General features: G+C 49.8%; 1 protein-coding gene across 6 annotated transcripts in view; it reads right to left on the minus strand.

The window, feature by feature from the left end:
* The window catches only part of rreb1a (ras responsive element binding protein 1a), a 282712-nt gene that overhangs the window by 37797 nt on the left and 220261 nt on the right, over positions 1–24654 (minus strand). For 5 of the 6 annotated variants that reach the window (XM_085989338.1, XM_085989341.1, XM_085989337.1 and 2 more), the window contains exons 7-8: positions 14971–15110; positions 1963–2152 (exon numbers count right to left, since the gene is read on the minus strand). In XM_085989338.1, the coding sequence (XP_085845464.1) occupies positions 1963–2152; positions 14971–15110 (330 nt within the window). The remainder of the gene's footprint in view (positions 1–1962; positions 2153–14970; positions 15111–24654) is intronic. The other variant, XM_085989343.1, reaches the window with a different exon arrangement.

The raw sequence follows: 24654 nt of genomic DNA on the forward strand, positions 1-24654 counted from the left end.
GCTGTCTGTCAGGGCAATTTCACGCTGGCAGCTCACCGACCGCATTATAAATCAGGGCACACCAGGAAAATCAGTTCTCACGCTGACTCCTCTGGGTAGCTGTTGGGCTCACCCCCCACTCCCAACATCACCCCCAGCGTGTGTTATATCAGAGGCTCTGGTATATAAGGAAATATTCCTATGAAAAGTTATAAGTCACTGAAAATAATGAGAATTTCCCTCCACCCCATGACTCAGTGAGTAAATGTACATTTTTTTATTCATTCTCGGGATGTGGGTGTTCCTGGCAAGGCCAGCGTTTATTGTCCATCTCTAGCTGCCCTCGAGAAGGTGGTGGTGAGCCGCCTTCATCTTGAAGTGCTGTTAGGGAGGGAGTTCCAGGATTTTGACCCAGCGACGATGAAGGAACAGCCGATATATTTCCAAGTCAGGATGGTGTGTGACTTGGAGGGGAACTTGGAGGTGGTGGTGTTCCCATGCGCCTGCTGCCCTTGTCATTCTAGGTGGTAGAGGTCGCGGGTTTGGGAGGTGCTGCCGAAGAAGCCTTGGCGAGTTGCTGCAGTGCATCTAGTAGATGGTACACACTGCAGCCACGGTGCGCCGGTGGTGGAGGGAGTGAATGTTTAAGGTGGTGGATGGGGTACCAATCAAGCGGGCTGCTTTGTCCTGGATGGTGTCGAGCTTCTTGAGTGTTGTTGGAGCTGCACTCATCCAGGCCAGTGGAGAGTATTCCAGCACACTCCTGACTTGTGCCTTGTAGATGGTGGAAAGGCTTTGGGGAGTCAGGAGGTGAGACACTCGCCACAGAATACCCAGCCTCTGACCTGCTCTTGTTGCCACAGTATTTATGTGGCTGGTCCAGTTAAGTTTCTGGTCAATGGTGACCCCCCAGGATGTTGATGGTGGGGGATTTGGCGATGGGTATGCCGTTGAATGTCAAGGGGCAATGATTAGTCTCTCTCTTGTTGGGAATAATCATTGCCTGGCACTTGTGTGGCACGAATGTTACCTGCCACTTATCAGCCCAAGCCTGAATGTCGTCCAGGTCTTGCTGCATGCGGGCACGGACTGCTTCATTATCTGAGGAGTTGTGAATGGCACTGAACACTGCAGTCATCAGCGAACATTCCCATTTCTGACCTTATGTTGGAGGGAAGTTCATTGATGAAGCAACTGAAGATGGTTGGGCCTAGGACACTGCCCTGAGGAACTCCTGCAGCGATGTCCTGGGGCTGTGATGATTGACCTTCAACCACCACAACCATCTTCCTTTGTGCTAGGTATGACTCCAGCCAGTGGAGAGTTTTCTCCCTGATCCCCACTAACTTTATTCAGGCTCCTTGATGCCACACTCGGTCAAATGCTGCCTTGATGCCAAGGGCAGTCGCTCTCACCTCACCTCTGGAATTCAGCTCCTTTGTCCATGTTCAGCCCAAGGCTGTAATGAGGTCTGGAGCTGAGCGGTCCTGGTGGAACCCAAACCAAGCTGTGTGATATATTACTGAGCGACACAGACAGGACGGTTGAAGGTGTGGTGCCTGCTGCTGAGGAAGATGGTCCCAGGACATGGAGTTGGCTTTTGGAAAATGTGGCCTGGGTCGGGAGCTGTTGGGCAGGATTGCAGCTCCTGATTGCCATCAATTTCTACTGGAAAGAATGCATCAGTGGATGTCAAATGAGGACAGGGTGGGGTTTGGCTCCGATGCCCCGATGCCACTCAATGTGCCGGGCCAAATTGGTGAGTTATCAGAGTGTTGAACTGCACCCCGTCAGGACCTGTTGTCCTCAGGAAGGAGAAATGGGGGGAGCTGCAAGAAGAGACTATCAGGGAGAAAAATTGGAAGGGGTGGAGGAAAATGGTAAGATACATTAACACCAGAAATTATTTCACGAGTCAGAGAAAGAGAGAATGCTAATTTATCTTCCCCGAATCAGTCATTAGGAATTATTTATCAAGTTTACCTGAGAAATGAGGGGGAACTTCCTGCAGGAGAAGTCGATGAATCCAAGGTCATGGAAGCCCACGGGAATTGTGGGATTGTTCTGGATATAAGGCTTTCCCGAAACGTCTGTTGGAAGTTGCTTGTGGATAATGGCATTATGACGCAGTAAACCGCGGTGTGTCTTAAAGGAAATGCAGCACAGGTTACACCTGAACAAAAAAGATTAATCGGGTACACTGTCAGAGTCTATACAGAAACATGGTTCCCAGTAATGGCTGCCCACACTATAACATGGCGCATAAGAACATAAGAATTAGGAGCAGGAGTCGGCCATTTGGCCCCTCGAGCCTGCTCCGCCATTCAATAAGATCATGGCTGATCTTCTACCTCAACTCCACTTTCCCCCCCGATCTCCATATCCCTTGATTCCACTAGAGTCCAAATATCTCATTCTTGAATATATTCATTGACTCAGCATCCACAGGCCTTTGGGGTAGAGGATTCTAAAGATTCACAAACCTCTGACTGAAGAAATTCCTCCTCACCTCAGGCCTTATTAGCCGACCCCTTACTCTGAGACTGTGCCCCCTAGCTTTAGCCTCTCCATCCAGGGGAAACAACCTCACAGCATCTACCCTGTCAAACCCCCTCAGAATCTTACATGTTTCAATGAGATAACATAAGATTGGCGCTTGGAAGCCAAGCATGTTGTGAGCAACAGTGAATGTTCCACAAAAGACAATATAACAAAGGTCCTGCCACCATCTAATTGGGACGATGATTTAACGGAGGCTTATAACACACGTGGGACGTCCAGCTTTGTGCACTGCAGCTTACCTCGGGTTAGTTATTTGGGACAAAACTTTCAACACCTCGCACTGAAAATCCAGCGCACAGTCTTAAAATGTGGAGCTCAAAAGGGCCTGGTGCCGGGCATCAAAAGGGCACAAGGCAATCAGGCCGTATGTTGTTGTCTCTGTTTTTCTGCTGGTTTATATTTGGTCTGTTGATTGTTCTTTGGCTTCCTGCTGCAGGCACCCATGCATTTCACGTTGAATAAATATTAAAAGAGAAGCATTGAAGCCGTGGTTCATACTACAGAAGGCAGCAAAAATTCAACGAGTCACATCTGGGCCCGGGAGGCACCCACACCGCCAGCTGTTCTATAAACGCCACTGGTGGAGGCATGGAGCAGGTTGATTGCTGATGGGCACACCGGGGGGACGGGGGTGGCTGCTGTGCCTTCAATGCCATTTGGAACTTTACGTTGTCACGAGCTGGATGGTTCAGCTGCGACAGCTGGAAGAGGTCGGACCCTCACTGCTGACCTGCTAAAACAGCAGCCTTACTGCAGCCAAGCTCACAACTTTCCCATTGTGTCGCCAGGGAGCTAGTCTGGGATGGCGGGTGGTGGGTGCGGGGGGCGGTCTGTGTGGGTTACTGGTCCTACTGACTGCACGGGCCAGTCTCCTGCCCACGCCGTGTGGCTTCCGTACAATTGGGGGCACTTCTTGTAGATTACAGTCGGGGTGAGACTGCAGGCTTGTAGCACGGTGCCATTTTACACTCACCTACACTGCGAAAACATTTCAGCAACAGAAACTGCTGGTTATCACATGGGCTGCAGACACTGGCACTGGGCAGAAAACAGACAACCGCAACAAATAAAGTTCACCTGGTAGACATCAGCTGTCAAAGTTTAACAATATTGTGAAGTGTGGGTAAAGTTTCAGTCAATACCTAAACCTCGAGCTGCTTTGCCCTTACTTCACAGTCTCGTTACACCATGAGAGAACAAATGGTTAATGTGTCGTGCTGCAGTGCCTCCCTATTTCAGTGGAGAAGTGAATCCATTTATTTGAAACAGGTAAGGAACAAATTTCAGAGGAAGGTGTTAAGATGTTCGTACACAAGTATTTTTTATTTGTTCTTGGGATGTGGACGTCGCTGGTAAGGCCAGCATTTATTGCCCATCCCTAATTACCCTTGAGAAGGTGGTGGTGAGCCGCCTTCTTGAATACAACGGAGTGTCTCGCTCGGCCATTTCAGGAGCAGTTAAGAGTCAACCACATTGTTGTGGGTCTGGAGTCACATATAGGCCAGACCGGGTAAGGGCGGCAGATTTCCTTCCCTAAAGGACATTAGTGAACCAGATGGGTTTTTACAACAATCCGGTAGTTTCATGGTCACCATTACTGATACCAGCTTTTTATTATTTAATTAATTGAATTTAAATTCCCCAGCTGCTGTGGTGGGGTTTGAATTCATCTATTCCAGATCATTAGACCAGACCTCTGGATTACTAGTCCAGTAACATAACCTCTATGCTACCGTACCCACAGAATATATAGAAACATAGGCCTAGAAATTGAGTAGCCTTAGCGCCGCATTTGAGGCGCTAGAGGGCCTAGCGCTGGAGTTATGGCCAGTTTAGAAATTCCCTGGGGCCCTAGAATCGGCGGTAGACCGGTTGCGCTGCGCCGGCACTGATGACGTCATCGGTGTGCGCAGCGTCCCGGTTGCCGTGGTGACGGGCCCCAGCGCCGAAATTGAGTTGCGGCCGCCTCGCCCGTGGCAGCCGCAACTAAGATTTTTTCAACCGAGTCTTCCCCGAGTTAGCGCCGGCGCATTAAGGTCGCGCGGCGGCCGGCCGCTTTCCCGCCAGCCCGCACCTCCCTCCCCGGACTCCTCCACCGCCCCCCCCCGCGGAACAGATGCGTCTGGCCTGCAAGCCCGGCACTTGTCCGAGGTGCCGGGCTCATTTTTTTCAATATTTGAACGGACAGCGGGCGGGTGCAGGCAGCTCCTCCTTAACTGAAGGAGGAGGCCTGCACTTCCCCAGCCTGCCGCACCGCATCGGGTCCCGCAGCGCCGGATTAGCGCCGCAATGTGGCAGTCAGCGCCCATTGGGAGGCGCTCACGCCCGCCAGTAGCGCCGGCAGCTGTCTGGGCGCGGCGCTGCTGAATTTTTGGCGCACGCAGGGGGACTTAGCGCCGGCGCTAAATTTCTGGCGCTAAAGCCCTGGCGCGGCGCCAACTCAATTTCTAGGCCATAGAAACTAGGAGCAGGAGTAGGCCATTCGGCCCTTCGAGCCTGCTCCGCCATTCAATGAGATCATGGCTAATCATCCAAATTCAGTACCCGGTCCCTGCCTTCTCCCCATATCCCTTGATCCCTTTAGCCTTAAGAAATATATCCAACTCTTTCTTGAATATATTTAATGAACTGGCCTCCACCACCCTCTGTGGCAGAGAATTCCACAGGTTCACCACTCTCTGGGTGAAGAAATTCCTCCTCATTTCAGTCCTAAATGGCTTTCCCCTTATCCTTAGACTGTGACCCCTGGTTCTGGACTCCCCGGCCATCATAAACATCCTTCCTGCATCTAGTCTGTCCAGGCCTGACAGAATTTTATAAGTTTCGATGAGATCCCCTCTCAATCTTCTAAACTCCAGTGAGTATAAGCCCAATCGACCCAATCTCTCCTCATACGTCATTCCTGCCATCCCAGGTATCAGCCTGGTGAATCTTCACTGCACTCCTTCCATGGCAAGAACATCTTTCCTCAGATAAGGCGACCAAAACTGCACACAATACTCAAGGTGCGGTCTCACCAAGGCCCTGTACAACTGCAGCAAGACATCCTTGCTCCTGTCCTCGAATCCTCTTGCTACGAAGGCCAACATACCATTTGCCTTCTTAACCGCCTGCTGCACCTGCATGCTTACCTTCAGTGCCTGGTGCACAAGGACACCCAGGTCTCGTTGCGCTTCCCCTTCTCCCAATCTATTGCCGTTCAAATAATAATCTGCCTTCCTGTTTTTGTCACCAAAGTGGATAACCTCGCATTTATCCACATTATAGTGCATTTGCCATGTTTCTGCCCAATCACCCAGGATTACATCGGATATACGGCACAGGAACAGGCCATTCGGCCCAACCAGTCCATGCCGGTGTTTATGCTCTACTCGAGCCTCCTCCCGTCTTTCCTCATCTAAATCTATCAGCGTAACCCTCTATTCCCTTCTCCCTCCTGTGCTTGTCCAGCCTCCCCTTAAATACATCTATACTATTTGCTTCAACCACTCCCTGTGGCAGCGAGTTCCACATTCTCACCACTCTCTGGGTAAAGAAGTTTCTTCTGAATTCCCGATTGAATTTCTTGGGGACTATCTTATATTGATGGCCTCTAGTTTTGCTCTTCCCCACAAGTGGAAACATTCTCTCTGTATCCACTCTATCAAAACCTTTCATAATTTTAAAGACCTCTATTAGGTCACCCTTCAGCCTTCTTTTTTCAAGAGAAAAGAGACCCAGCCTGTTCATCCTTTCCTGATATGTATACCCTCGCATTTCTGGTATCATCCTTGTAAATCTTCTCTGCACCTTCTCCAGTGCCTCTATATCCCCAGTTCTCCCCGGTGTTCTGGGGCCAATATTTATCCCTCAATCAACTTCACTAAAGCAGATTATCTGGTCATTATCACATTGCGGTTTGTGGGAGCTTGCTGTGCGCAAATTGGCTGCTGCGATTCCCACATTACAACAGAGACCACACTTCAAAAAGTACTTCATTGGCTGCACCGCGCTTTGGGACGTCCGCTGGTCGTGAAAGGCGCTATAGAAATGCAAGTCTTTCTTTCAAAGTTCGCAGCAAGCAAAGTGGTCAGAATGGGCATTCCTTTCGGGATTGCAGGATGCTCCAAAGTACGGAGGGCGGAGAGCAGTGCATGAGGGCCTCTGCACCAGCATCGTTCCTGACCGCAGCACCCATAGTTACTGCCCCAGGCAGTCCCTCCTGGGCACGTCACAGGAATCCGTCAAGGGAGGGAGTCACGTAGCTATGCCACCTCGAGGCCGAACTGCAGACAAATTCATCAACAAGGACGACCCTTCCCATGGTCACAGAGGTCAGTCTGGCATTAAACGGTCACACTACTGGTCAGCTTAACTGGGTACACAACCTTCATCGGCTGCCAGGGCTGCCAATAGTGCAGAGCATTGCAGATGGCATCCAGTGGCTATCTGACCAGCTGCCTCACCATCCATTCCCTGCACCGCCCCGTGCCGCCCCCCCTCCCCCCCCACCCCCGCACACCCAACAAAGATCTCACAGGATTATTCGTAGAAGACCAGGGCAGTTCTCCAAGTGTCCTGGCCAATAACTAGCCCTCAACTGACACCACCAATAAACTGATTATCTGGTTATTTGTCTCTCTGTTGCCTGTGGGAGCTTGCTGTGTGCGAATTGGCTGCCGTGTTTCCCTACAACTGGTTTCGCCATTCGCCGCCAGATCTGGCTGGACCACATAAAGCATTATCGGATCCTGCTCTCGTCTGCCAAAATTGCTCACTATACCAGAATCATTCTGGAATGCAAAGATAACCCCCGGCTTCTATTCTCCACTGCTAACCGTCTTCTTAAACCCCTCTCCCCTGTTTCCTCCACCCTCACCTCCGACAAGTAGTGTGAGGAGCTCATGGACTTCTTTGTCTCTAAGATTGAGACCATCCGATCAGCTGCCTCTGCCACATCCCTTCCTTCCCCTAGCCCACTGGGCCAAACTTCCTCTAAGGTTCCCCCCTGCCCTAGCCATGAACTCACTTCTTTCTCCAGTTTCTCTCCGATCTCCCCTCATGAATTGCTGCCTCTTTAGGGAGGGCACCCTGGAATACCAAACAGGGCAACCTTCTTTGCACCACCTCCTGCAGTACCTCCACTCTATCAGCCTGCCAATGGGGTCAGGCTCTGCGTCGCTTCAGTATTTGCCCACAGGCTCTGTGTCATGTTTGCCTGATACTCCTTCCCCTTTCCCCCTTCCCGCCCCTCCCTCCCCCTCCCCACCCCCCACCCTGACACACAGCTGGTAAATATTTCAAATCCATTTTGAGCTTTTACACAGACAGAAACTAATTTTGCCCCATATGCAGCTATTTCCCTTTAAGTGGCCACATCCCTTTAAATTGTAGCAGCCAGGCAGATGTTTCGCATCTTCCACTCGGATTGGCCAAAGCTGTGCTGGGGGCGGCGAGGGGGCAGTTACTAATTATTCAAATGAGCTGATACAAAGTCTGCGGGGGAGGGGGGCAGCCCATTGTTTTCGGCTAGAATGGTGCTCGAATCGAACGGCTGCAAGCTTCACTTCACTGGGACCAGACAATCATTAAGGAGCCTTTCCCGGTCTGGCAATGCCTCCATTTTAAAATTCTCATCCTTGTTTTTAAATCCCTCCATGGCCTCGCCCCTCCCTATCTCTGTAATCTCCTCCAGCCCCACAACCCTCCGAGATATCTGCGCTCCTCTAATTCTGCCCTCTTGCGCATCCCTGATTATAATCGCTCCACCATTGGCGGCCGTGCCTTCAGCTGCCTGGGCCCGGAGCTCTGGAATTCCCTCCCTAAACCTCTCCGCCTCTCTCTCCTCCTTTAAGACGCTCCTTAAAACCAACCACTTTGACCAAGCTTTTGGTTACTTGCCCTAATATCTCCTTATGTGGCTCGGTGTCAAACTTAATTTAATAATAACACTCCTGTGAAAAGCCTTGGGCCGTTTTACTACATTAAAGATGCTGTATAAATACAAGTGCTTTTGTTTGCTTTACTGCTTAATCGAGTAAATGTTGATTACAAATTCTTTCCCAGTTTGATAACTTTACTCACCCACATTGATTCAGGCTTCTTTATCTTTGTACATAATGGAAGTTTAAAAATAATCATCATTAATTGTTTCATTTTCTAATTTTGAAGTTTTAAAAATATGTTCACATGTGGACGTGAATGAATGCAAATGTATTTCTGGTCTAGATTGTTACACAACTTGGAAAAAGCGGCCATGACATTAGCCGGCGTGCGCTGGACATTCCGGAACAATATGCTTGCCGTCAGCGACCCACAATCAGACCGTCTGTCGCAGCATTGTGGAGGGTGGGGAGGGAACAGGCTTCTGTGCGAGACCCAACGTCCGACAGCGAAAGCTCCCTCCTTCAGTATCCGACACTTGTTGGCACAGGCAGTGCCTGAGCGCCGACAGCCCAATGAAATTAAACCATTGTGAAAGCCTCCAGCATAAAGACTCGGGGCGTTGATCAGTTCTACACACTAAACTCACAAGCCCCTCCCAAAGCTTAGGCTAATTGTGCGGCACCTTGGCTGCAAACTGCACCAAGGTCAACCAAGGTCACTGTAAAGCCAAGCCTGCTGCTGGGAGTGAGGTTACAGCAGGAGCCTCTCTGTAGGCCGGAGACTCGGCCTTCCAGCAACATCGCTTTTCTTTCACATCATCACAAGCTGAAAAATTAGCAACACTTCCCTCGCTGAGGTTTTTTTCTTTAAATCAATAATAATGAATTAGGTCAAATGAGTTAAATCTGGTCTTGTCGGGAGATGCTGTTACAGCTATCTGCGCCTTGGGCTCATTCAGTAGTCGGGGAGCGAGAGCTCTTCACTTTCCACATTCCTTAATCTTGTCACTCAAGCTTTTTATTTTATATATTTGATTCAAGTTGCGTTACCAGTGATATTGAAATTCCAGACGTAAGGAAACAAGTTCATGCGGCTCCTGGTGAATATGAAATATGTAATGTGACGGCTTTCTCTCCCCACCCCACCCCCAACACACAAATCTGCACATCATGCTTGCTGTCCCCACCCTGGACACGGTCAGCATGTGCGTCGATTCTGCTTCAGGGACATGTGGTAATAATAGAGCAATCAGGGCCGGGGACCCCGGCTGGGTTTTTCTCTTCAGTGTCTGGGGACAGTGGAGACAGCACAACTTGTATTTTATAGCACCTGTAGAGTAATAAGTTAATAAGCGTCCCAAGGCGCTTCACAGGAGTGATTATCAAACAAAATTTGACACCGAGCCACATAAAGAGATATTAGGGCAGATGACCAAAAGCTTGGTCAAAGAGGTCGGTTTTAAGGAGCGTCTTAAAGGAGGAGAGAGAGGTGGAGAGGTTTAGGGAGGGAATTCCAGAGCTTAGGACCCAGGCAACAGAAGGCACGGCCACCAATGGTGGAGCGATTATAATTAGGGATGCTCAAGAGGCCAGAATTAGAGGAGCGCAGAGATCTCGGGGGGGTGGGGGGGGGTGTTGTGGAGATGGAGGAGATTAGAGAGATAGGGAGGGGTGAGGCCATGGAGGGATTTGGAAACAAGAATGAGAATTTTGCCAGACATAATATCATCCCTCCACCACTGTCCAGTCCCAGTTAACTGACTCAGCACAGAGCAGGGATTGAGCCGGGATGTGTAGGAGGTTCTACATCCAGCAGTGCACTTGCCCACTGCGCCATCAGGGGAGCTCTAACTCCTCAGCCTCGACTCCCCTGTTCGGCCCGTGATCCTGAGCAGAGGCCTTATTTGCACAGCAGTCAGTGTAAACAGCCAGTTTTCAATTCTCTCCAACTCAGCTCCACTCAGTCCTAAATTATTGCATTCTCCGCCCCCCAATTCCCACTGTGACAGTCCCGATTACAGGGATCAAACAGCTGCAATGATCTCTTCCAGTTACTGCGAGTTTTACGCAGCACTCACTGGCCCTTCAGCCTGACTGTCTCACCAGCTCCAGTCATCTCTTATATCCCCCGCAGATAAACAGGCTCCAGGATCTGCAGCAGAACACACTCTTCACTGGGCCGTGGGTTTTATTTTGCTAATGCAGAGACCCTGTGCGTACTCCGCATTCCCAATGGCGTTGCTACACATTTAACACACAACCCGTCAGAGTCAGAAACAATTTTGAAAACTAAATGCATTACAGCGTCCTAGGAATGGACAAATGTGCTCGCACAAATGGCCACTCTGACAACTTCTGTCCACGTCACTTGTGGTTTTAGCTGGCTTGGTTCTCTAACAGGTCAGTGTGGCATCTTTCACTTCTGTGGAGTGCCAGGGGTATCATCGCAGGAGCGAGCGCTGGTCCTCTGTAAATTCCACATCCATCAAGCTCTGATTCCACTCCCGACTCTTTCCCCGCCCTCCGACCTTCACAATGACTCCACTGTCAGTAGCAGTCGCACACTCAGAGAGCTGAGCTTTCACAGAGACCCTGACTCTTCCTCCAACGCTTTCTAAATAACCTCTGACACACGCGCACAGATGGTTAGGACTCGACTACTCAACAAATTGTCAGCTTCCAGCTGTCCTGTTCTCTGAGTCATTATCAAGAAGTGATCTCTCAATGGCCAAGAATGAAAACTCAGCAACAACGTCACCTGTTCAGCATTTTAAAAACCGACTGAAGTACAATAAGTGTGCACAGATTTTTAAAGCAATCTTTCACTCGACGTTATACCAGTCCCATCAAATCCTTGCCCCGACCACTGCTCCAAGACAAACAGAGGGGCGGGGGCAGGAGATCTTAGTCCAAAAGACCAGCAACTCGTGCAACCCACCCCTCCCCACAGATTTCTCCCTTCCTTTCCCAAAAGCCATGCCTCATGCTGGGGACTATTCAACAACGACGGGCATCACTGCTGACCCCAATCCTGCCTCTCCCACTACCCCCACTCAACAACAACTTGCATTTCTATAGCGCCGTAAACATAGTAAAACGTCCCAAGGCGCTTCACAGGAGTTTTCTCAAAGGACAGGTGGCCAAAAGCTTGGTCAAAGAGGGAGGTTTTAAGGAGCATCTTAAAGGAGGAGAGAGAGGCAGAGAGGTTTAGGGAGGGAATTCCAGAGCTTAGGGCCCAGGCAGCTGAAGGCACGGCCACCAATGGTGGAGCGATTATAATCAGGGATGCTCAAGAGGCCAGAATTAGGGGAGCGCAGATATCTTGGGGGGTTGTGGGGCTGGAGGAGATTACTGAGATAGGGAGGGGCGAGGCCATGGAGGGATTTGAAAACAAGGATGAGAATTCTGAAATGGAAGCATTGCCGGACCAGAAGCCAATGTAGACTTTCCAGCAGGTGTCCCTGGACTGGGATTTTCCTTTTGCCCTGACCCAGGTGCGCTGGGGCCGATTGTGGTGTCCAACCTGCCCGGACTGAAGTCAGCTACCTCGCAACATTCCGGAGTTTAACCCCAGGTTTTTGCTTGTCTCAGTTCTGCAGCAATGAGCCACAATTTCAGAATCACATCCCCGATTCCCATCGCTCCACCATTGGCGGCCGTGCCTTCAGCTGCCTGGGCCCCGAGCTCTGGAATTCCCTCCCTAAACCTCTCCGCCTCGCTCTCCTCCTTTAAGATGCTCCTTAAAACCGACCTCTTCCTGTCCTAATATCTCCTTATGTGGCTCGGTGTCAAATTTTGTTTTATAACGCTCCTGTGAAGCACCTTGGGATGTTTTACTACGTTAAAGGCGCTATATAAATGCAAGTTATTGTTGAATGTTTCTCTGTAGCTGCACATGAATAAAACACATTTTCTGATGATAGCTTGGTTTGCTTTGGATACTTAACATCTTTCAGAATTGGGGACGGGCGGTGGGGGGGGGGGGGTGGCGGGGGTCCCCAGGATTGTATCAATACAGGAGTTCCCCAGGGGCATCCCAGGGTCTATGTCAATATGGGGGTGTGCGGGGGGCGGGGGATGGTCAGCTTGATACCCGGACTCCAAGGGTTAAGATACGAGGAGAGATTACACAAACTAGGGTTGTACTCCCTGGAATTTAGAAGATTAAGGGGTGATTTGATCGAAGTTTTCCGGATATTAAGGGGAACAGACAGGGTAGATAGAAAGAAAACTATTTCCGCTGGTTGGGGATTCTGGGACTAGGGGACAGAGTCTAAAAATTAGAGCCAGACCTTTCAGGAGTGAAATTAGGAAACACTTCTACACACAAAGGGTGGTAGAAGTTTGGAACTCTCTTCTGCAAACGGCAATTGATGCTGGGGTCAATTGTTAATTTTAAATTGGAGATTGATAGCTTTTTGTTAACCAAAGGTATTAAGGGATATGGCCAAAGACGGGTATATGGAGTTAGGTCACAGATCAGCCATGATCTCATTGAATGGCGGAACAGGCTCGAGGGGCTGAAGGGCCTTCACACAGTTCACACAGAAAAGCTTGACCACAACTGCGATACAGAGTGACCAACGCCTCACACAGATAGCACTGACTGATGACTGAGGGAAGTGGCTGGCTGTGTAAGGAGTGACACTCGGCTCCGTGCTGCCGTGAAACCGGTTTGTCAAAGTTTCACCTGCTGCCTTCCCCCACACACAGAGAACTGGCTGCTTCTCCTGGGTTCTGGCTTCACTGGGACTGAGTGTTCCTGAACATTGCTGGTCTCAAACAGAATACTAACTGGCCGCTAGGAGGAGTGCAGGAGAGGCTCCGAGTCACCTGCCTTCTCACTCCCTGCCTCCCACTCGCTCTGGGAAACAGCCTGTTCCCTGGCTCAGCTGCCACAGGCCAGATCCAAAATTCAAGGAATCATAGATAAAAATCTGTATCGTACCAGTGGGTGCAGAGCGCTGGGATACTCCCAACATCTTGCACTTGCTCACTGCTCCAACACAATTTCGCAGTGAGAGCTGTTTACCGTATTATGTCAGTTCCCTTCCTCCTCGCCCCTGGCTAAATCCACCTGAGGATCCATCGAACATTGTGTCAGAATCCACAAAACTCAAAGGAAACCACAAACTCGTTCTGACTGCCGGTGGATTTAAAATCCAGTCTGCACAGCAAACAAAGAGCCATTGTCTGGTTCAGTCTCTCTATACATTGCTGCTCGATATACATTCTGCCGAAATCCATGCAAATCACAACAAACTTGTCCCCTCCATTGGTGCGTCTACACACAGTGAACCCCTATTAGTAAAATGGGGAAATTATTCAGCTATTGCGCGCAGTTTCCCCATTTTAATTGTATTCTAATTATCCATTAATTGAGCTTGAAAGCACCTTGCCGGACTTGTGTGAACAGGAACAGCAGAATCTGCTCACTTTGCCGTGTGCACACCATGTCAAAGCGACCTGCATTGCTCACACTTACACAGCCTTGGGCAGAAATCGAATTAAATCCCTCGTTCGGAGCTGTAAGCTGGGCTCACAAGCGACTCTGCTAGTCAAACACGCTGGCTAGTTGGGATGGTCAAGAAGGTGCCAGGATGCTCCACTACTGCTTAAAGGCACAGCAGTGGCCCAGTGCCAACGCTCCTGTCCCACACCCAACCCCACACCACCCACCACCACCCCCCATCCCACCTCTATCATGGGTAACTGCCTAACACTGCAGACATCAATAACTCAGAGATGTCTGGGCTTGCAGATACAACCCAAGTGATGGAATCTACCCTGGAAAATACTCATTCAATAATGATCAATACTGTGTGTGGCTGTGTTGGACCTCCAACACACAGAGAGCCAATATGCCACCCCAGGGGAAAACCTTTGCTTATGGAAAAAAATCACTTAAATCAGCACTCTGAACCCAACCCACCTCCCTCATCCCAACGGCCCAACCCACCTCCCTCATCCCAACAGCCCAACCCACCTCCCTCATCCCAACGGCCCAACCCACCTCCCTCATCCCAACGGCCCAACCCACCTCCCTCATCCCAACAGCCTCCAGGCGAATAGCATAGATGCATTTAAGGGGAAGCGAGATAAACACATGAGGGGGAAAGGAATAGAAGGATATACTGATAGGGTGAGATGAAGGAGAACTGGAGAAGGCTCGTGTGGAGCAGAAAGAGCAGCACGGACCTGTTGGGACGAACGGCCGGTTTCTGTGCTGTCCATTCTGTGTAATTTTATATAAGATGAACACCTGAAATGTTTTCCAGGGGCTCGGCCTATCCTGAGGCAGGCAGACACTCCGACTACAGAAATTAGTTTTTTTTGTGAGGGAAGAGTAAAAATATCAGAGCGTTGCTTCAGTGCAATCTCACTGGTTACCCAGTCTGTCGGTGTCTGAGGCCGGGAGCTCGGCAGTGGGTCAGGACTCGCATTGTTTCACCAGCTACATTCTTCAAAAAGAAAAGTCAAGCTGATATGTAGAGAAAGGGTTCTCCCTGCTCCTGCCCTTGAGATATCCCGGGTGCTGTGCACAGAAGGCGGGAATCAAGCTTACCTCAAGGTAGAATCCGGATGTGTCTCCATGTGGCTCCCCAGTCCATATTTGCATATGAAAGTCTTGAAACACACTGGACAGTGAAGAACCTCGTCGGTCTTTTTGTCTTCCTCTGTGTCGGAGGGGATCTCCCGGGTAACCTGGGCGGGGGGAGGGGAGAGGAGTGTTTGGAGAAGGAATAAAAGAAAAAGGAAAATTGATCAGTGAATATGCCGGGTTTTTTCATCTCCCACCTCCTAAATTTTCTCATCTCCTTTCTAAAAAGGTCGCGCCTCATACTGGGCTGGGGGGGGGGGGGGGGGCGCGGTGGGGGGGTGGGGGCGGTGGTGGTGGGAGGGGGGTACTTTTATGGTTGTTAAGAGCCCGCTGATACGTTGTGAACATGGCAGTTCTTCCCGCGTGACCGCAAATGGTGAGTGCTCACATGCTATTCGACCACGGAAGGGTAGCACAGCCACATTCTCACCCCAGATCCACACAGGAGCAGGAATCCTGACTAATTTTCTTCCCCGTGCCCACCGCTGCCCACCTCCCCCCCCCCGCCCCGTAGGCCAATGCCATCGCGCGCCAACTGAGATCCGCTCACGGGACACCAAGCAGGGCTTGAGCCAGGGCCAGTAGAACACCGCACGGGACATTTCCCAACAGAATTGTCAATGGAGCCCATCAGCTGGTTTATAATCTAGCACTGCGGGGAAACAGGTGACTCCAACACGCTACGGCACCAAGTGGCGGGTTACAGGTCTGTAGCCGTGCGATTCCCCGCATAGCGAGTTCTTGGTCTTCACCACACAGCTAGGAGATGGAGGGAAAAGGCAAGAGCGGGGGGAATCTTAATGGCTCCACATAAAAAGGGAAATTAAATTGGACAGTGAGCCACTCTCGTTACTTTACACCATCTCCCCCCCCAACCTCACGACCCCCCAACCCCACGACTCCACAACCCCCCAACCCCACTACACATCTCCAGCATTTACAAGAACATAAGAATTAGGAGCAGGAGTCAGCCATTTGGCCCCTCGAGCCTGCTCCGCCATTCAATAAGATCATGGCTGATCTTCGACCTCAACTCCACTTTCCCGCCCGATCCCCATATCCCTCGATTCCCCTAGAGTCCAAAAATCTATCGATCTCAGCCTTGAATATTTCCTTCTTAGGCAGTCCCTCAGAACCGAGGATGACTTGCTTCCACATTCAAAATTAGTTCTCAGGTGACTGATGTAGTGTATGTACCTTTAAGAGGAACTATGTTTTTGAAGCCCCTGTATACTGTAGTACCAGTAGTGACCACTCGGGTATATAAGCCTGTGTAGCATCTTGTGTAGTTAGTTCACCTCCAGACTTTGTTCAGTAAACACTTGTTAAATCAACTCCTGCATTCCGTGTCTCCATTAACACACGGATCTAACAGTGGCGACGAGTTAGAAATGAACTTACCTGCAATTCGGCAGCACCTCAAGGGGATCGATTCCTCAGACGAAGGTCGAAGCCAGAAGCAAGAAAAAAATTGAAATAAATAAATAACTCGAAGAAACTCGAAAACGAGGGCCAGGCTTGGTCTCCAGTCTGTGGTTTCCCCAGCTAAACAGGCTGGTGGCAGGTAGTGCACTGATCCTTCCTGGGCTGCGGCAGGCTAGAGGTCGATCGGGTGGCTCTGCAACGGGGCCAGGCAGCGAGTCGGGAAGCAGAAGCAAAGAGAGAGAGAGGGTGGAGCACTCAGGGCGCATCCGGTGCTGCAAAGCAGGTCGGCGTTCGGACCGAGCAGAGGGAGGGGAAAGTCCCAGAGGGTCCGCTCCACAACGGGAACGGTTCTCCAAGTAACGGAGAAACTATTGAAGCGATATATAAAAAAATTTTTTAAATAGAAATACCGCGAAAAACTGCGGGTCGCAACGGGAACCGCGGAGAACAGCGTTGGCAGCAGCGGCGGGAAAGCGCGGGAGGCACCATCTCAACTCGGCAGGGAAGAAAGAAAAGCGCGGGAGGCACCATTTTGATCCATCGGGGATGGAGGAAAAGCGCGGGAAGCGCCATTTTAGATTTTCAAGATGCCGAAGACTGGCAATATTACTGCTTTCGATAGTGATATGGAAGATTGGACCACATATGTGGAAAGAGTGGAGGTATATTGCAAGGCGAATGAAGTAGCGGATGATAAAAAGGCATCGGTACTTCTAAATCTGATGGGCGCAAGGACATACGGGCTGTTACGAAACTTGATCACTCCAGCCAAACCGATGGACAAGAATTTTAAGGAGATTGTTGATACCTTACAAGAGCACTTAAACCCAACACTGCTGCTGATAGCGGAACGATTCAAATTCTTCAGGTGGAATCAGCACAAGAATGAAAGTAACGCTGATTACCTCACCGAATTACGAAAGCTGTCAAAGCACTGCCAATTCGGGGCAGGACTGGCAGATTCTCTACGAGACAAATTCGTCTGCGGTCTCCTAAGCGAAGGAACACAGAAAAGACTACTTTCTGAGAAAGATTTGACACTGGACAAGGCTTTCAGTGTGGCTGTATCATACGAAGCAGCAGCAAGAGGAGCTACAGAGATACAGCAAAAGCCACAGGACTCCGGCACCCATGAAATGACACGGGGTTTCAAGAGATGTTATCGCTGCGGCAGGTCCACCCATGACCAGAAGGACTGCTGGTTCAAGGACAAAGCATGCAGGCAATGCGGAAAGATGGGACACATTGCACGTGTATGCAGATCTGGAAAGAAATCCGCTGACAGTAAAAAGGTCAATAAGGAAAAGTACAGAAAGGTACAAATGATGACGGACAGTAGCTCCGAAGACCAGAAGAGCGATAGCGACTCCAGAAACAAGAGACTAAGCTGTCTCAAATTACATAATGTAATTGCCAAAGAAGATTACCAGACCATTTGGGTTACCCTCACGATAGCGGGGTCCCCAGTCAAAATGGAGCTAGATACAGGATCAACTCTGACCGCCATGAGTCGACGGGATTACGAGCGGCTATTTCCGCATATACCTTTGAAAGACACATCCATTATCTTGAAGACATATACGGGGCAGAAAGTATACCCCAGAGGGAAAATAAGGGTGCCCGTTGTATACAACGGCAAGGAAATACAGAAGTTGTATTTATACGTTCTGCAAGATGGTGGTCCACCGTTGTTGGGATGCGAATGGATCAGAAAGATACGTTTAGACTGGCACTCCATTCAGGCACTGACGGTGACCAGTAAGAAAAAAAACGATGATGACGTCATACCTGGACGATTAAAAGAAATCTTGGCTAACGCCAAAGAAGTGTTTCAACAGGAACTAGGAACCCTGAAAGGCGCCACCGCCTCAATAAAAGTGGAAGATGCGGCAATTCCCAAGTTTTTTAAGGCAAGGCCGGTGCCATACGCAATTCGTCCAGCCGTCGAGGCAGAGCTGGAGAATTTGGAAAAAGCAGGCGTGTTATCCAAGGTAGATTGGAGCGAGTGGGCAACACCCATCGTCCCGGTCATGAAGAAAACATTGAATAATGATAAATCTGAAGAACAGAGAAAAGTTCGCATCTGTGGGGACTTCAAGGTGACTGTAAACCCGGTTCTTCACACGGTACAGTATCCTCTTCTGAGGATAGAAGATATTTTCGCCTCACTATCCGGAGGGAAACGTTTCACCAAAATTGACTTAGCACAGGCATATCTACAGATGGAGGTTGAGAAGGCCTCTAAAAAGTGTCTCACGATAAACACACACAAAGGCCTGTACCAGTACAATTGACTGGTTTTCGGAGTGGCATCAGCTCCGGCTATCTGGCAAAGAGCTATGGAGCAAGTCCTGCAAGGGATTCCGGGGACTCAATGCTACCTAGGCGACATCCTTGTAACAGGAGAAAATGACAACGAGCACCTTGCCAACTTGGAGCAGGTGCTCACGAGGCTGAGAGAACGGGGCCTACGAGCAAATCGCCCCAAATGCGAATTTTTCCAGAAACAAATATCATATTGTGGCCATGTCATTAACGAAGAAGGGTTGCATAAGTCACCTGAAAAAATTGAAGCGGTCGTAAAGGCCCCAGCACCTGAAAATGTCTCACAATTAAGGTCGTTCCTGGGATTAGTAAATTACTATCATAAATTTTTACCAAACTTGTCGACGGTTCTGCACCCGCTTAACGCACTGCTACAAACGGGAGTAGTTTGGAAATGGAGCGAAGACTGTAAACGTGCCTTCCATAAACGCAAAGGCTTGATCACGTCCAGGGAAGTGTTGGCTCATTACAACCCATCACTGCCAATCAGACCGGCGTGCGATGCATCCCCTTACGGCGTAGGAGCGGTATTATCGCATAGATTCCCTGATGGCTCGGAGCGACCGATAGCTTTTGCGTCACGCTCATTGAACTCAGCTGAGCGTAACTATGCCCAGATCGACAGGGAGGCACTCAGCCTGGTGTGGGGGGGGGGGGTGAAGAAATTCAACCATTACCTACACGGACAAAAATTTACCTTGTTGACTGACCATCAACCCCTCGTCTCCATATTCAACCCTAAAAAGGGCGTTCCCATTATGACAGTGCAAAGGCTACAGAGGTGGTCCCTTTTCCTAGGGGCACACCAATATGACATAGAATACAAAGGAACAAAACAGCATGGGAATGCTGACGGGTTATCGCGCCTACCGTTGCCAACGGAGGAAGAGGCGCCTACAGTGGACCCAGTGGAGATGTTTCACTCGACCATAGTGGAATGTCTACCAGTGACAAATGCTACCATTGAAAAGGAAACGCGAAATGACCCGACTCTCTCACGAGTCTACGATTTAACGGTGAAGGGATGGCCAGCACATGGCGAACCACTGTTGCCAGCATTCTCGAAAAGAAGAGAACAGCTGTCAGTGTGCCGAGGAACCTTGATGTGTGGATCCAGAGTGGTGATTCCACCCAAACTCAAGGATAGAGTGCTAAAGGAGCTTCACGAGGGGCAGCTGGGTGGAGTGAAAATGAAGAACTTAGCCAGAGCGTTTGTGTGGTGGCCAGGTATCGATGGAGACATCGAAGAAATGACCAAGAGCTGTCTAGGATGCCAGAAGGTCCAAAACGCCCCACCACAAGCCCCTCTACATCCATGGGAGTGGCCCTCATCTCCATGGCAAAGGGTACATATCGACTTTGCTGGTCCATTTATGGACTCAATGTTCTTAATCGCGGTGGATGCACACTCCAAGTGGCCGGAGGTAATAAAGATGTCCTCCACCACCACGGAAAAAACCATCACAGTATTAAGGACCATATTCACCAGGAATGGGCTGCCTGAACAGATCTGTTCTGATAATGGACCGTAATTTGTATCCAAAGAATTCAGGAAGTTCTTGAAAAACAATGGGGTTAAGCACTACACGTCCGCCCCATACCATCGCGCCACCAATGGATTGGCTGAAAGGTTTGTCCAGACCTTCAAGAAGGCCATAAAGGCCATGGGTAATGAAGACATAAATCTACAATATAAGGTAGATAACTTCTTGTTTGCGTACAGGAATGCAACACATGTGGTTACAAACCAAACCCCCGCCATGATGTTTTTCAATAGAAGACTAAGATGCCGGCTGGATTTGGTCAAGCCAAACGTCAGAAGGGACGTAGAGAACCGGCAATTTCAAAGCATGAATGAAAGGCCAACTAGAACCTTCCAGATAGGTCAACCAGTTTTGGCCCGGGACTACCGTACCGAGAAATGGCAGCCTGGAACTATTTGCACACGACTAGGACCGCTGTTGTATACCGTGGACATTGGAGAAAGCATAATAAGGCGCCATGCTGACCAGATCATAGAGTCATCCGAAAAGGGACAACCTACACCACAACTCTATACACCTAGTGATGAAGCAGAGATACCCATAGTATCTACCTCCGATCCGGTGATACTGGAACCAGATGAACCCGACACTGGCATTGAAGCCGAATCGACCTTGCCAAAAGAACCTACAACACCACCGAAACCTATTACACCACCGAGGCGTTATCCGGACCGAGTCAGGAAGCCTCCAGAGAGACTGAATTTGTAATTGATTAACTTCAGCAAATGTGTATATTATTGTTCTTGTAAAAATGTTATTTAATGATTAATTAAAATGTTATGTACTATTTATCTAAAAGGGGAGGAATTGTAGTGTATGTACCTTTAAGAGGAACTATGTTTTTGAAGGCCCTGTATACTGTAGTACCAGTAGTGACCACTCGGGTATATAAGCCTGTGTAGCGTCTTGTGTCGTTAGTTCACCTCCAGACTATGTTCAGTAAACACTTGTTTAATCAACTCCTGCATTCCGTGTCTCCATTAACACACGGATCTAACAACTGATGAGTCCAATGCGGGACCTACAGTCTCTGTCACAGGTGAAGCAGACGGTGGTTGAAGGGGCGGGTGGGTGGGGTGCTTGGGTTGACGTGCGCTCCTTGCGCTGCCTGCGCTTGGCTTCTGCTTGCTCCCGGCGAAGAGTCTCGAGGTGTTCGGCGCCTTCCTGGATGCTTCTCCTCCACTTTGTGCGGTCTTGGGCCAGGGATTCCTAGGTGTCGGTGGGGATGTTACACTTTCTCAAGGAGGCTTTGAGGGTGTCCTTGAAGCGTTTCCTCTGCCCACCTGGGGCTCTCTTGCCGTGCCGGAGTTCCGAGTAGAGCGCTTGTTTTGGGAGTCTCGTATTGGGCATGCGGACAATGTGACCCGTCCATCGGAGCTGATTGAGCGTGGTCAGAGCTTCGATGCTGGGGATGTTGGCCTGAGCAAGAACACTGACGTTGGTGCGCCTATCCTGCCAATGGATTTGCAGGATCTTGCGGAGGCAGCGTTGGTGGTACCTCTCCAGTGCTTTGAGGTGCCTGCTGTACATGGTCCATGTCTCTGAGGCATACAACAGGGCAGGTATCACTGCTGCCCTGTAGACCATGAGCTTAGTGCCGGGTTTGAGGTCCTGGTCTTCAAACACTCTCTTCCTCAGGCGACCGAAGGCTGCACTGGCACACTGAAGGCGGTGTTGGACTTCGTCGTCGACGTCTGCCCTTGTTGACAGTAGGCTCCCGAGGTATGGAAAGTGGTCCACATTGTCCAAGGCCTTGTCGTGGATTTTGATAATTGGGGGGCAGCACTGTGTGGCGGGGGCAGGTTGGTAGAGGACCTTTGTCTTACGGATGTTTAGTGTGAGGCTCATGCTCTCATATGCTTCGGTGAAGGTGTTTACGATGGTTTGGAGTTCGACCTCCGAGTGAGCGCAGACGCAAGCATCGTCTGCATACTGTAATTCGACGACAGAGGATGGGACAACCTTGGATCTGGACTGGAGGCGACGGAGGTTGAACAGTTTCCCGTTTGTTCTGTAAATTAGCTCCACTCCAGTGGGGAGCTTACTGAGGGTGAGATGGAGCATTGCAGCAAGGAAGATTGAGAAGAGCGTTGGTGCGATGACACAGCCTTGCTTGACCCCGGTTCATACGTGAATTGGGTCTGTGGTGGAACTGTTGGTCAGGGTCACGGCTTGCATGTCGTCGTGAAGCAGGCGGAGGATAGTGACAAACTTTTGAGGGCAGCCGAATTTGAGGGGGACACTCCATAATCCCTCATGGTTGACAGTGTCGAAGGCCTTTGTGAGATCAAAGAAGGCCATGTACAGTGGTTGGTGCTGTTCCCTGCATTCCTCTTGTAATTGACGTGCAGTGAAGATCATGTCCATTGTGCCCCTTAGTGGGTGGAATCTGCATTGCGACTCTGGGAGGAGCTCTTCGGCCACTGGGAGAAGGCGATTGAGGAGGATTCTTGCGATGACTTTCCCTGTGGCAAACAGCAGGGAAACTCCTCTGTAATTACCGCAATCGGACTTGTCACCTTTCTTGAAGATGGTCACAATTACGGCGTCTCTGAGATCCCCTGGCATGCTCTCTTCCAGATAAGAGAAATTAGTTCATGAATTCGTGCCAGCAGTGCTTCTCCGCCATGCTTTAGTGCCTCGGCGGGGATTCCATCTGCTCCTGAGGCCTTGTTGTTCTTCAGTTGTCGGATGGCCTTTTCAACCTCATGCCGGGCTGGGGTTGTGCTCGAATATACTCAAAGACTGAGCCTCCATAGTCCTTTGGGGCTTTGGGGTAGAGAATTCCAAAGATTCACAACCCTCTGAGTGAAGAAATTCCTCCTCATCTCAGTCTTAAATGGCCGACCCCTTAGTCTGAGACTGTGACCCCTGGTTCTAGACACTCCAGCCAGGGGAAACAACCTCTCAGCATCTAACATAAGAACATATAAGAACATAAGAAGTAGGAGCAGGAGTAGGCCATACGGCCCCTCGGGCCTGCTCCGCCATTCAATAGGATCATGGCTGATCTGAATCTAGACTCACGTCCACTTCCCTGCCCGCTCCCCGTCACCCCTAATTCCCTTATCTGCTAGGAAACTATCTCCATTTTAAATTTATTTAATGTTGCAGCTTCCACAGCTCTCTGGGGTAGCAAATTCCATAGATTTACTACCCTCTGAGTGAAGAAGTTTCTCCTCATCTCAGTTTTGAAAGGGCAGCCCCTTATTCTTAGATTATGCCCCCTCGTTCTAGTCTCACCCATCAGTGGAAACATCCTCACCGCATCCACCCGATCAAGCCCCCTCACAATCTTATATGTTTCAATAAGATCGCCTCTCATTCTTCTGAACTCCAATGAGTAGAGTCCCAACCTACTCAACCTTTCCTCATACGTCAACCCCCTCATCTCCGGAATCAACCAAGTGAAACTTCTCTGAACTGCCTCGAGAGCAAGTATATCTTTTCTTAAATATGGAAACCAAAACAGCACGCAGTATTCCAGGTGTGGCCTCACCAATACCCTGTATAACTGCAGCAAGACTTCCCTGTTTTTATACTCCATCCCCCTTGCAATAAAAGCCAAGATTCCATTGGCCTTCCTGATCACCTGCTGCACCTGCATACTAACTTTTTGTGTTTCATGCACCAGGACCCCCAGATCCCTTTGTACTGTAGCACTTTGCAGTTTCTCTCCATTTAGATAATAACTTGCTCTTTGATTTTTTCTGCCAAAGTGCATAACCTCACACTTTCCAACATTATATTGCATCTGCCAAATTTCTGCCCACTCACTTAGCCTGTGTATGTCCTTTTGCAGGTTTTTAATGTCCTCTTCACTCACTGCTTTCCCTCCCATCTTTGTATCGTCGGCAAACTTGGATATGTTGCACTCGGTCCCTTCCTCCAAATCGTTAATATAGATTGTAAAGAGTTGGGGTCCCAGCACTGACCCCTGCGGAACACCACTAGTTACTGATTGCCAGCCCGAGAATGAACCATTTATCCCAACTCTTTGTTTTCTGTTAGCTAGCCAATCTCCTGCCAATTAGCTGTCAATCCCCCTCAGAATTTTATGTTTCAATGAGATCCCCTCTCATTCTTCTAAACTCCAGAGAGTCTCGGCCCAATCTACTCAATCTCTCCTCATAGGACAACCCTCTCATCCCAGGGATCAATCCTAGGCAAATGCCTAAGACACTCACAATGGCGGAGATGAACACGTGCCCCATCACTCAGTGGCTCAGTGCCACCAATACACTGTGCCACCTCACCAGCACAGCTCATTCTAATAGTGACCTTTCAGCTGGTATGACACGGGCCTCCAAAATTGAGAGCGGTTTTTAAATGATTTGCAAGCCAGGGGATGCTG

This window comes from Somniosus microcephalus, chromosome 5, assembly GCF_052327205.1.
Source record: "Somniosus microcephalus isolate GS21.2 chromosome 5, FLI_Smic_1.0, whole genome shotgun sequence".
Taxonomy (NCBI): domain Eukaryota; kingdom Metazoa; phylum Chordata; class Chondrichthyes; order Squaliformes; family Somniosidae; genus Somniosus; species Somniosus microcephalus.